Genomic DNA, 12,638 nt, shown 5'->3' with positions numbered 1-12,638 from the left:
GTTTTTGATGGTTGATACTACCACCAGAAAAAGTCATTTTTGACCACATTTTCCTAGGATAAATGTTATTTTTTATCTGTAAATTTATTTCTGGAGCATTTTCTTCTATTTTTTGTCACTTTTTTTTTTCTGTGCTGGGGATTGAACCAGGGCCTTAAAGATGTTAGGAAAGCATTCTTCCACTGGCCTATATATCCCATCCCTATTCTATTTGTAAATATTTCTTTCATCTGTTCAATTTCCTCTGTCCTCTTCTGTAAGAGCACCAATTATGCCTATGTTGCATATCCTTTGTCAATGACATCCATCATTGACTCTATTCAAATTTCTAAATCACTGTTTGTGTGTGGTTTCTTGTGACTCTTCCCAGTTGGATAATTAGACTGAACTTGATGCATGAATTATAGAAAGTTTTTGATGTAAAGTTCTGATTCCAAATCTAGGCAACCTTGATAGATTAAAGAGGGCAGATTAAATAGAGTCACATACTCTTTGCAATTCTAATCTACAGGTGCCATCTCTTTCCCTATCCTTGACCCAGGCTGGTTTAGGGATTTCCTTCAACCTATTAGATGCTATGGAAGCAACATGAGATTGCCAAGGCTACAAAGCAAGAGGCTTTGCAGCTTCCCTCAGACCATCTTTGAATGCTTCCACCTTGTCAAACAGCCTGAGTGAGCCTCTTTGAGAATGAGAGGCCCGTGGAGAGGGAGGGCCTCAACCCCAGTCAAAGCTTCAGCCATGTGTGTGAGTCTAGTTGACACCAGTAGAACCCAGCTAAGGGCCAACCCTCAGAAGAAAGCGCAAATGAGAACACCGTTCTTTTAAGTCACAAGCAGATTATCTGGCAAAGGCTAATTCACTGATAAGACTTTTTATTAATTAAAGTCTAATTAATTAACCTTTCTTCTTCATACATCTTCATACAACTATGGGGGCAGCATGCTCATTATTATTATTATTTTATATTGTAACATCTATTATTTCTTGAGTTGAATCACAGTTTAATAACCACATTTTACAAGTATATTGACTTGTGGGGATTTGAGGGTCCACTTAAGAGAGTTTGAGTTAGCTATCAGATGGGCTTACCACTAATTTTATAAACAGAACTTATAGAAACAGTCTTACCCATTCCTTTATTATAGATCTTTACAGCTTCTTTTCAGGCTATGTTGGCAGTGCTGACTCATAACAACAAAGACCTTATGGCCTCCAAACCTAAAGTATTTAGCATTTGGTCCTTAGCAGGAAAAGTTTGTCAGTCCTTGATGTACACGTCATTTTGAAAGACAGTCTTAAAAGGAAAGAAATCTAAGAGCTATTAAGTGTGCTTTCTTTCTCTTAAAACTTATGCAATTCTTGGTGATTATCTTGTCATTTGAGTAAACAACGATTTAGATAGTTTAATAATAAAACTTTGACGAAATGATTATTTTAATTTCTGACACTTCGTAAACCACTGAAGACAAACATAACTGCTTTAAATGTTTCTGTGGAGGTATTGCAGGTTTTTTTGGTGCTGCATTGTGTCATGTAAATCCATTGTCCTGACAGCTTTGCTGATAAAACTGAAGCTGGAATTAATATCCATTATTGAAAGGTCATTGCACAGGGATGAGCCAGCAGCCAGTTTGAAAATGTTAATAACTCTGATATTTTTCAAATACAAATAAAAGGTTCTATTTGGTTTTATAATTCTTTCCCCAAATGTTTCATTTAAAAATGAAAATGTTTAAGGAAAAAAACTGAGTAACATACTATAGTTGCATGCTGGTGATAATGTCAATATCTACTCATCAGTATTAGTGCACACTGCGGCAGGCCTAGCAGGCAGCAGGCATGGTATTGAGGCCCTCCATGCTTCACTAATTCTAAATATCATGATCAATAACTTTCCTATTTTCATATATGAATACATAACTAGTGAAATGCCATATCATATACAACCATAAGAATGGGATCCTAATTAGGATATCAGAAGTTATATTCCATGAGTGTATAATATCCCAAAAATATACTCTACTATCATATATGTCTAAAAATAATTTAAAACTTAAGAGAACCATTATTTTACATATTTTTTGTGGGGGGGAGGTACCAGGGATTGAATGCAGGGGCACTCGGCCACTGAGCCACATCCCCAGCCCTCTTTTGTATTTTATTTAGAGACAGGGTCTCACTGAGTTGCTTAGTACCTCACTTTGGATGAACTTGTGATCCTCCTGCTTTAGCCTCCCAAGTACTGAGTTTACAGATGTGCACCACCACACATGGCCAAGAATGTATTTTATTGTATGTTTATGTCACCTGTTTTGTTACTTGGTACTTCAATTTATGCTTAATGCAGATTTTCTTTGAGACTTTGATAGAAGTTTTGTTCATATGTTGTCTCTATATTCACATAAAGAGGAAAACATGAGTAAAATTAGTTGGCTAAGATGTTCTAGAGAACACTTCCCATTTAGTACCTGATGCGTCTCTGAGGTTTCCAGGTTTCCATCCAGGGTGCTCACCCCATTCTGCAAGGTACAATGTGCATGTGGCAGCAGCAGTAGCTATATCAGGACCACCACGTGGGGCTGCAGTGGTTGAGGTACTGATTTCAGAAACACCTCAATATGAGATGGGGAAACATGTGCCTTAGAACTCATCCTTATGGCTACTTGTCCCTTGCTGTTAGTCTGTGGGTGCAGTTGGACACTGACTGATATGATGTTGTAATGAGACACTTAAGTCCAGAAAATAATCATTTCTCCTTTATATTACAGTTCACTTATATTGTGGTGATTTTTAGGATATCAGAATTAGAATTAGTCCTGCAGGTTCAGAAATAGAAAATTTAATCCTGTACAAAATGTAATAAATATATAAACCAGTGAGGAAGCCAGAATTGAACAGAAAGATTCACAAAAAAACTTCATCATATTATATAGGGCAGCAAATTGTCCAAGACTCTTCACGTGACCATACTCCACTGACTCTTCACATACTCAAGGTTTACAAATATTCATAGGATCTTTCACCAACTTTGGAAAAATAAACCCTTGCATTTAGCAGCTAGGGGGTTCTGAGAGCAGGATAACATGAAGCCAAGTCAGATCTGGGCACTCTGAGGACTAGAATCAGGTAGTTTTTTTAAGGTCACAAATCTTCCCATCTCCTTCCTCCTGGAGTCTGTCAGCAAGAGGCAGGATGGAGTTCTTGGCCTCTCTGGAATCCCAGAAGCCCCTACTCTTCCTTGCTCCACCACACTCACAGCCCCACCACCCTTCTCAGGCTCAAGATCATCTGTGCTCATCAGGACCTTTGTTTCTACTTGTGCTGAGGCAGGAGGATTGCCAGGTCATCCTCTTTATTTCTCTCCTGCAGTCTAAGCAGCAAGAGGATTTACATATTCCACTTGGAGTTCATAGTCAGTTATCAGAAAAACCCCTCAGATTGTCCACTTCTCTTCATATCCCTTTACCTTTTGACTTTATGTGAAACCTGCCTTGCAGAGAACCTTGTCTCCTCTTCAGGCCTTCAAGTGAGAGAATCCCCCTAGCCTCACTGCTTTTACCAGAGAGCTTTCATGGTGTTCCTTTCTTCCACACCGGTGCTATTGGACCAAGGGTCAGCAAACTTTCTTAAAAGGCCATTTGGTAAAATATTTTAGCATTTGTGGACCACATAGATTTTAACTACTCAATACTGCCATCACTGCACAAAACCAGCCACAGTCAATACCAACATGAAGAGACTTATCTATGTTCCAATAAAACTTTATTTGTAAAAGTAAGCAGACAATGGTAGGCTGTAGTTTACTGAATCTCAGATCAGCAATATGCATCACCTACTTCACCCACAACTGCCATCATCCCAGACCACTACACATCACTTCACCTAGTTCCCTGAAGGTCACTGTTACTCTCTCCAATGCTACTCCTACCATAATTATTTTTCTGACTTCCACTTTATACTCCAGGTTTTGAGACTGAAGTAAGTGTTATGGTTAGGGGAAGGAGAGGGACTACAAGAAGAAAACAAAATTTGTGAATGTAAAGTTGTCCCTGAGTCCCTGAGCCCTAAGCTTCACAGCTGTAGGGTAAACTCACCTCTGTCCCCTGGGTGCTCTGACATTAAAAATCCATTCAATACAAATGTCAGGAACCACCTTGGTCACCTTTCAGACAATCCTTGCTAACCTCTTAATTCCCTAAGCTCCTGCCCTCAGAGATTAGTCCTCTGTCCCACCTCAGCCATGTGGTCCTAAGCTTTCATGGGTCAGCAGCTTCACACCTCTGTAAAGCTCACTTTCAGCCATCTGACTCCTCATAGGCTGTCTCAGCTAGCCAGTGGAGCTACTCAGAGTCTAAACAGCATTATTCTGCATATCCTGCTTCTGTGCCAGAGGCAGAGTGGAGATTGTTTTGAACGGGTTCATGGTGGTCTTTTTTTTTTTTTAATTGGAGTGGCCATCAATGATCTACAGGAAACTAACATTATTAGAAGAACTGTCCAAAGCATCAGCAGCTGGCACTAATAAAAAGTTTGGAATTCCTCAAAAACTCCCATTCCAGAGCATTACCACAGTTTGATTTATATCACACCTCCCATGTCAGGGTTGGAGCGAGGAGCCCATCTGAGAGAAAAAGCCCACATCCATGGCATTTGTTACAAAAATCATTGGCAATTTTTTAATATCAGTTGCCTGAGGTTCAAATATCAACTGAGGCAAAATAAAAAATCATCTAGAAACTTAAAAGGAAGATCTGTGGAAGAAATACCTATATATCAAACTTTCAAACACTTAGATATATTCTTGAGGGAAACTACAAGGCTGTGTGCGCGCACAGCCCTATGCACATGACTGGGAAAGACCAGAGGCCAGTCTCTCTTCTCCGGCTGATGCCCTGCACAGACATGTAAATTGCCTTAATATTGAAGGCACGTTTCCAACACATACAGTCTTTTGGCAAAGACTAGGAGACATGATGATTTAAGAAAATGTCTGTCCAGTCATTAGCTGACCACTGAACTAAATGAACAGAAACTTCTGTGGCCAGATACTACAGGGCATTTAAGACTTTACCAAATTAATGCCAAAATGTCCTTATGCAAACAAACAATAAAAAAGGCAATAACAAAATAGCCTTATGGCAGGATGTACTTTCCAGAGTTGACACATTATGTCATCTGAGATATCTACTTTTCAACCAAAAAAAAAAATCATAAAACATTCCCAAAAACAAAAACTAGAAAAATATGACCCCCACACAGGAAAAATGTGCATAAACACTTTTTATGGAAGACGCACATGTTGGACTTACTGGACAAAGATTTTAAAACAGCAATATATAAAGAATTATAGAAAACCATATCTAAGCACTTAAGGGAAACAATAAAAATGTCTCTCACTAAATAAAAAGTAATAACAAAGAGAAATTATGAAAGAGAATCAAATGTAAATTCTAAAGTTGAACAGCACAATGAGTGGAATAAAAAATTCTCTCACTGATCTTAGAAATAAAATTACAAATGCATGCCAATAAATCAGTTAAGGTAGATGAATTTTTAGAAAGATAAACTATTAAACATGACTCAAGAAGAAATAGAAAATAGACTTATGACCAAGAGATTGGCTTTATAATTTAAAAAAACCACAAAGCATATGGATATAAGCAAGTATGGTTTACTGACTGTAATAACCCAGGGGACATCTTTAGAGATTAGAAACTAGAGCGTACTCTCTAGCCCCTAAAAATTCTGTCCTTTGCACACTGAAAGTACAGCTACATAGACATAAAATTATCTAAAATCTCATATGACAAAAGATCAGTTTAAGGATTTGTGATAAGGATCTTGTCATTTAAGTAAGTCTAGACATACATGAGGTTCATTGGGTATATTTCTCCCAATGTAGCTTCTGGAATAGTTTCTTTCAATCCTGAAGCCCTGTGAACTTTGAACAAATTATCTGCTCCTCTATATTCCCAGACTGTAATGATGAGACACAGAAAGAACAAAATACTACAGACCCACTCGCTTAAAAAGAAAAAAAAGGAGGAGGAGGAGGCAATAGAAGCTGAAATCTTTGTGGACACATTTTCTTAGTTCTCTTTATGCCAAGGGGGAACATATGTTTTGCTTTGGACAAAATTCTGCTACCTGAGAATATTCCTTTCTGGCTCTATCTTCTACCATCTGAATCATTCCTCCTTTTCCCTAAGATTGAACTATATCTGTGGATGAGGAAATTACTCAGCCCAATTCTGTTCATACAATTCTGGAAGGCCTTGAAACCTCTTTGCATTCTGAAAAGCAATGTCACTGTCTTTAGCCCCCACTGGTGTACTTCTAGTTATATGGTTCTATTGAAAACATTGTTATTTCCTATAAGCCACTGATGTTTACTCCAAAAAACAAAAGCCCACCCATTAATTCCTTTAAACATTGTCCATGATAACTTTGGCAGAGAATTGGGTTCTGTGCGAATAATGCTGTTAAGATACCGAGTATCCCTGGTAGCTAGCTGAGACAGTGTATGAGGAGTCAGATACCTACAAATAAGACCATAGAGATGTAAGGCTACTGACACAAGAAAGCATGGGGTCACATGGTTGAGGATCACATGGTTGACTAAGAAGTCAGGCAAGGAAAGATTATCTATAAGGTGTAATCTACGTGGCTATTGAAAATTTGTGTTCAAAATAAAGTACTGTTTTAGTGTGGGAAATTCTCATGAGGCTATATTGAAGTGATTTAACTGTGGGAAACTGAATATACACTGAAATGAATTTGTTCAGATATTTATATTAATGATTATTTCAATGTTTTCGGATATCATTTCAGATGACTCAACATGAATGAATGAAAGTCATGCTACAAGATGAAAATAAATATATTCAATAACTTGTTAGAGTTGGAGCATAGGTAGGTATGCCCTGAAGCTCATGAAGCATGTGTGTCAGGGGTCCTCAATACTTGAATGGTTCTAAAAGCATAGAAAGTGTAGGGGTGGGGAATTTTATGCTTTTAAAATAAAAATTAAATAAGCCATCATTAAGACCAAACATGAGAAAGAATGCATTCTCCCCATCAAAAGCAAACAAAGAAACCTCCAACCAGTCACACTTAAGAATGGAGATTGGGAAATTCTGCACAAAACATGAGCAAAGAACTTAAATAGCACAATTAGAGAACAATATGCCATAACTGAGCTAGGATGAATTAAATATTAGGTAATCTATTAAATATAATCCATCCAATGAACAGATTCAAGAAAAATCATTTGATAGTTTTCATAGAGGCCAAAAAAGAATTTGATAGAAGTCATGATTTATTCTTGATTACAAAAGAAAACATAAATTTAAAATGGATGAGTATTCTTTTTTTTTTAAGAGAGAGAGAGGGGGGGGAGAGAGAGAGAGAGAGAGAGAGAGAGAGAGAGAGAGAGAGAGAGAGAGAGAGAGAGAGAGAGAATTTTCAATATTTATTTTTTTTTTAGTTCTCAGCGGACACAACATTTTTGTTGGTATGTGATGCTGAGGATCGAACCCGGGCCGCACGCATGCCAGACGAGCGCGCTACCGCTTGAGCCACATCCCCAGCCCAAGGATGAGTATTCTTGATCCAGGGGGAAAAAATTCTGAGATAAAACCAAGATAATATTCTCTATCCCATTCTCATTGTTTCTTGCAATTAGATGAGAAGAAAACATGGAGTTATGAAAATTGAGGGAAAAGCTATCATTATTTACAATTATGATGATTATATAACTAGAAAACTGGAAGAATCATCTAAAAACTATTAGGACAAATTCTAAAATTAGGTACAAAATACACAGAAATCAAAAACTTTCAAATGCACATTTTTTTTAAATTGAAAAAGACATAAGCAAAAAAGTCCTAATTTTAAATAACAATTAAAGGACAAAATAACTAAGAAAAGATTAACTTAAGAAATGCTCAAAATCTAAACCAAGAAAACTACAAAACATCACTGAGCACACACCTGTCCTGAATAAACAGGAAAATGTAACTTGCTTTTAGATTCAATACAGCTTGGTATAAGCATAAATTGACACATTACTTAGAATAACCTGTAATTATTGCCACGACTTACAAATGTACATACCCTTTGATCTAATAACTCCAATCTCAGGAATTTACCCTAGATATCATCTTGCTCCTGTCTGAGAATATGTATATATTAGATTATTCATTGCACAACTGTCTATAATAGCAAAAGATTGCATATTATCCAATTTATGGAATTATGCTATATTCATAAAATAAGATGCTGCAGTGTAAAAGAATAAAGATGTCTATGAACAAAACTCCACAATTTTTGGCAATGTTTACTATTGGAAGTAAGTGCATAGTTCTCTTAGGGAAGGAAAAAAATTATCAACATTTAAGCATAATGCCTACATAGAAATAAAACTCGAAATTCTTATGGGCAAATGTCCAAACAGTCATTTTGAATCATTTTATTCAATGACAGATTTTGTCTGAGTTTTATTGTGAAATATTCTAATAAAATATTTTACTGGTCAAAAAGCAAAACATGCTCATGACTTAAAATATTGTAAGATTTGCATAAGATATAAAACAAACATACTCTTAACCCATCCAGTCTCATTTTTCAAGACTCTTTTGATTGGCAGAAGTAAGTCTAAAAACTATTTCTTAGTTTATCACCTTCATTCCAGGAGTGGTATCTGTATTGAACCCCACTTTGAATTTTTGCTGGCCAAATCATTACTATTTCTAGATGCTTATCATGTATTTTGACTTACCAACTTTAAATAGTACTTCTTGGTGCTCTGCCATGCAAGAGGAAGAAACTTACCAATGGACAAAACTCAACAGGATTAGAGATTAATTCTAAGAAACAGTTACCTTGTTCATAAAGTAGCTTCATATTGGAATCTTTGCAGGCAACCAGATTGCTGAGTAGGGCAATCACACTTTGCATGGTATTACCCAGAATGCTCTCCTGATGTTCCTGTAATAAATTATAGTCTCCATTACAACCACATAGAAATAAAATTACATCAACAAAGACAAATGAGATCAATACCTCCATTCTTCCCACAAGGTTAAAGAATTATTTTTTGCATTGTAATGACTCATATCCTTCTGGGTTAAGACTCTTTCCATCAGGAAGTTAAGTGAGCTGAGAGGCTGAGTAAATCACTCAAAAATCAGCCAGAGGTTTGCATGCATTCCTTGCCCAAGAGCTGAGCAAGAGCCACATGCTCCTTTGTGCTTTAGGTGGGTAATAAGTGAACAAAAACCAAGCATATGGAATTTAGAAGACCATACTTGAAAGTGAGGTTGAGATCACAAAAGAAAATTACTCTAAGAAGTATTCCCACATTTTCCAGATTATCCTGGTACTGATAATTGCCCACTTTAGCCTTGTACATCCATGTTGTAATATGACTTATTTTATTACTGCTTCAGTGCAATAAACTACATTTGGGACCTAAAGAGTAGATTTTGCTTTCTTTACTACACTTTTCTTCACTGCAGAGTGTAACTTAGGTCCTTAAAAGAATGTGGAAATTGAGTAATTCTTCAGTTTCTTCTCCTCAATTTAAGAACAAATAAGGTAATTTCTTAGTAGTTTGTAAAGAAGCAAAAAAAAAAAAAAAAACCAACATCTTGGGTTTTTTTTTGTTCCCTTTTTCATTCCTCTTTTTTAAGAATTAAAAGCAGATTAAATTAGATTTAAAATTTTTCATGATTCAAAAATGAAGAAAAATTCATTAAGCTCCAGAAGTAGGATGAGGCAATGAGATGCACAAGGTACAAAACTCAGGCAGTCTTCACGTATAGGCTCACACAAGTATTCATTGAGAACTTCCAGAAGCCTAGCTGGTCCCCTGCCCTGTGACCCCTCTACTGACAGCTAGGCCCATCCCAAGAAGTAACAAGTATGCCAATTGGGAAGGCTCTATTTAAGCCTTTTCCTATTTTTCTCTTTCTTCCTCATACATAGAGAAATGTATGGTTTACTCTGATTTTAAAAAATATAAATCACATTTATTAATTCATTTAATATAATGAATGAATAGCTATTTTGTGCCAGGTACTGTTCTAGGAAATGGAGATGTACCAGTGAACAAAAACAAAGTCACCTGTTCTCACGTAATAGACCACAAATAACAATATGATAAGTAAATTGTCCACTGTGTGAGAAGGTAACAATGATCTGGCAAAAAAAAGGGACAGCAAGAACACAGGCTTGAGAAGGCAGTGGGGCAGTTCATGATTTTAAATTAAGTGGTCAGGGTGAGACTAAGAAACTGTCACTTTTAAGAAAATTTTATCTTTTATACATGCTAAAACATCTTGGAAGTGCTGGGATTAATTTACGCTAAATAAACTTCTTTCAAAATAACTTTATAATTATGTTACAAAGATAGCATGCAGTTTCCACAGATCTTCACATAGATTTCCTGATACCAGTCAATATTACCATCTTACCTAACCATAAAAGCAAGAAATTAACATATAGTACTAATAACTAAATTACAGACTGTATATAAATTTCACCATTTTTTCCCTAATGTCCTTTTCTGTTCCAGAATCCAATACAGGATCCATGTTGCCTCTGGGGTTAATTCATTTTTGCAGCAAATATTTACTAGGTGCCAACTGTTCTAGATTCTGGCTTATATCAGTAAACAAAACAGAGAAAACAAACCACCAAAATTCTTCCCCTATTGTTTACTTTGCAGAAACAGAAGACAATAAACAACAAACATCATAATTACATGACATGTCAGAAGGTAATGGGTGCTATGAGAGAAAGGAGAACAGCAAAGGAGTTTGAAGGGAAGCTTGCTGTTAAATACAGCAAGCAAGCACAGTTCCTTCAGAGGACAACATTTGAGTCAAGATTTGAAGCGAGGGGTGGTGTTTTTCTTTTAATACACAACTAGGTATACTAGCTAATTTGTTTTAGGATTGTATTCTAAAGTGACATTGCCCCATGAGCGACATCTTTGTCTGATTTTAGTATCAATGTCATGCCTGCCTTGTCCATCCATTTTATCGCATAAGTATTTATTATACACCTAATCTGAGAGATTTGGCAGAAGAACTCATTCATAAAAGCTCTGTATATCTTTGCTAGATCTTTAAAATTTTTTAAAATCTTCTACGTGGTTTATCTATACCTTACCTCAGTTTGGGTTAAATCCATTTTCCTCAAAAATTATCTATAATGTCTTGAGTTTTCAAAGACATTATAATAAAATCACACATAGTTTTCACTTATACCTTCACAAATCTTCTCTAAAACCTATTTATATTGTCCTTTACCATATCCACTATCTTGTGGATCAGACTCACCAACACTTTGTTTATACTATTGGACTTTTCAAGAAACCATCTTTCCATTTTTTGCTTTGAGTGAGTCATTATGAATGTCCACAAATGTCCCCCTCCTCTCTGAGGTATACAGTAGGATGGCATTTCCGTGCCTGTTTGTAACTGGAAATGACAATGAGACTTCCTTTGGCCAATTAAACTCATTTGGGCAGAAGCTCTAAGAAGTCAGTGAGGGTATCATCATCCTATCTTTCCTCTTGCTCCTGGGACCTTCCAGGTGGTAAAATGTTATGTATAGATGTGGTGTCCCCCAAAAGCTCACGTCTGAGACAATGCATGAAGGTTTGGAGGAGAAATGACTGGCTTATAGCCTTAATATAATCAGTGGATTAATTCTTACTGGGATTAACTAAGTGGTAACTGGAGGCAGGTGGGGTGAGGCTGGAGGAAGTGGCTCATTGGGGCATGGCTATGGGGTATATATATTTGAATCTGGCAAGTGTAGTCTCTCTCTGCTCACATGATGTGAGCTGCTTCCCTCTGCCACACTCTTCCACCACGATGTTCTGCCTCACCTTGAGCCCCGAGAAATGGAGCCGGTTTTCTATGGACTAAGACCTCTAAAACCATGAGCCCTCAAATAAAATAAAATTGTTCTCCTAAAATTGTTCAGATCCTTTAGTCACAACAGGAAAAAAAAAAACTGACTAAAACCTAGAGTCACCAACAGCCTGGCTCCCAGAGTAAGAACATGAAGCAGGCCAGGAGCCCCTTAATAGACACCTGGTTTCCAGAGCTTACAAAAATGCCAATACTGCATATGGCTCTGAAACTCTTCTCTCAACTGACTTGTACCTCCCACTGATGAGAGCTACTTGATTTCATATGGGTTTTACCACCTACATCTTGGTTTAATATAAGACCAGCTGGTTCTTTCCAAATACTGATGCCTAAAAACTTCTAGCTTTAGAAGCATCCACTTAAGAGCACTTTTATAGTGGATGTTAATGTTTGACTATTTCTCTGACACCAGCTTAAGAAGATTAATGTGAAAGCAATGGTATGCCACCAGTTTCATCTAATTATTCTTACAGTTGGTTGGAAGGAAAGGGTGATTAATAAGAACCAAGATGACACTACATGTTATTCATGATAAAGTAACTAATGATACATAGGAAACTTATACTTGTGAAGAAAAGTAAAGCTAATAAATCTTTTATTTTTGGTCTTGTTTGGTAAAATGACACATACTGTTCCTTATTTAAAGGCCCTTCTATCAGAAAACATGGGTCAGTCTCACTGGAGATAAAC

The 12,638-nt window shown here is 36.7% G+C and overlaps 1 protein-coding gene across 2 annotated transcripts in view; it reads right to left on the bottom strand.

Annotated features, from left to right (window-relative positions):
• Ulk4 (unc-51 like kinase 4) overlaps positions 1 to 12,638 on the bottom strand; it is a 496,824-nt gene that overhangs the window by 202,788 nt on the left and 281,398 nt on the right. For both annotated transcript variants that reach the window (XM_040290054.2, XM_013361299.4), the window contains one exon: positions 8,886 to 8,991. In XM_040290054.2, the coding sequence (XP_040145988.2) occupies positions 8,886 to 8,991 (106 nt within the window). The remainder of the gene's footprint in view (positions 1 to 8,885; positions 8,992 to 12,638) is intronic.

The sequence above is a fragment of the Ictidomys tridecemlineatus genome, chromosome 2, assembly GCF_052094955.1.
Source record: "Ictidomys tridecemlineatus isolate mIctTri1 chromosome 2, mIctTri1.hap1, whole genome shotgun sequence".
Classification (NCBI taxonomy): Eukaryota; Metazoa; Chordata; class Mammalia; order Rodentia; family Sciuridae; genus Ictidomys; species Ictidomys tridecemlineatus.
This window is presented reverse-complemented; position numbering and strand designations above follow the sequence as displayed.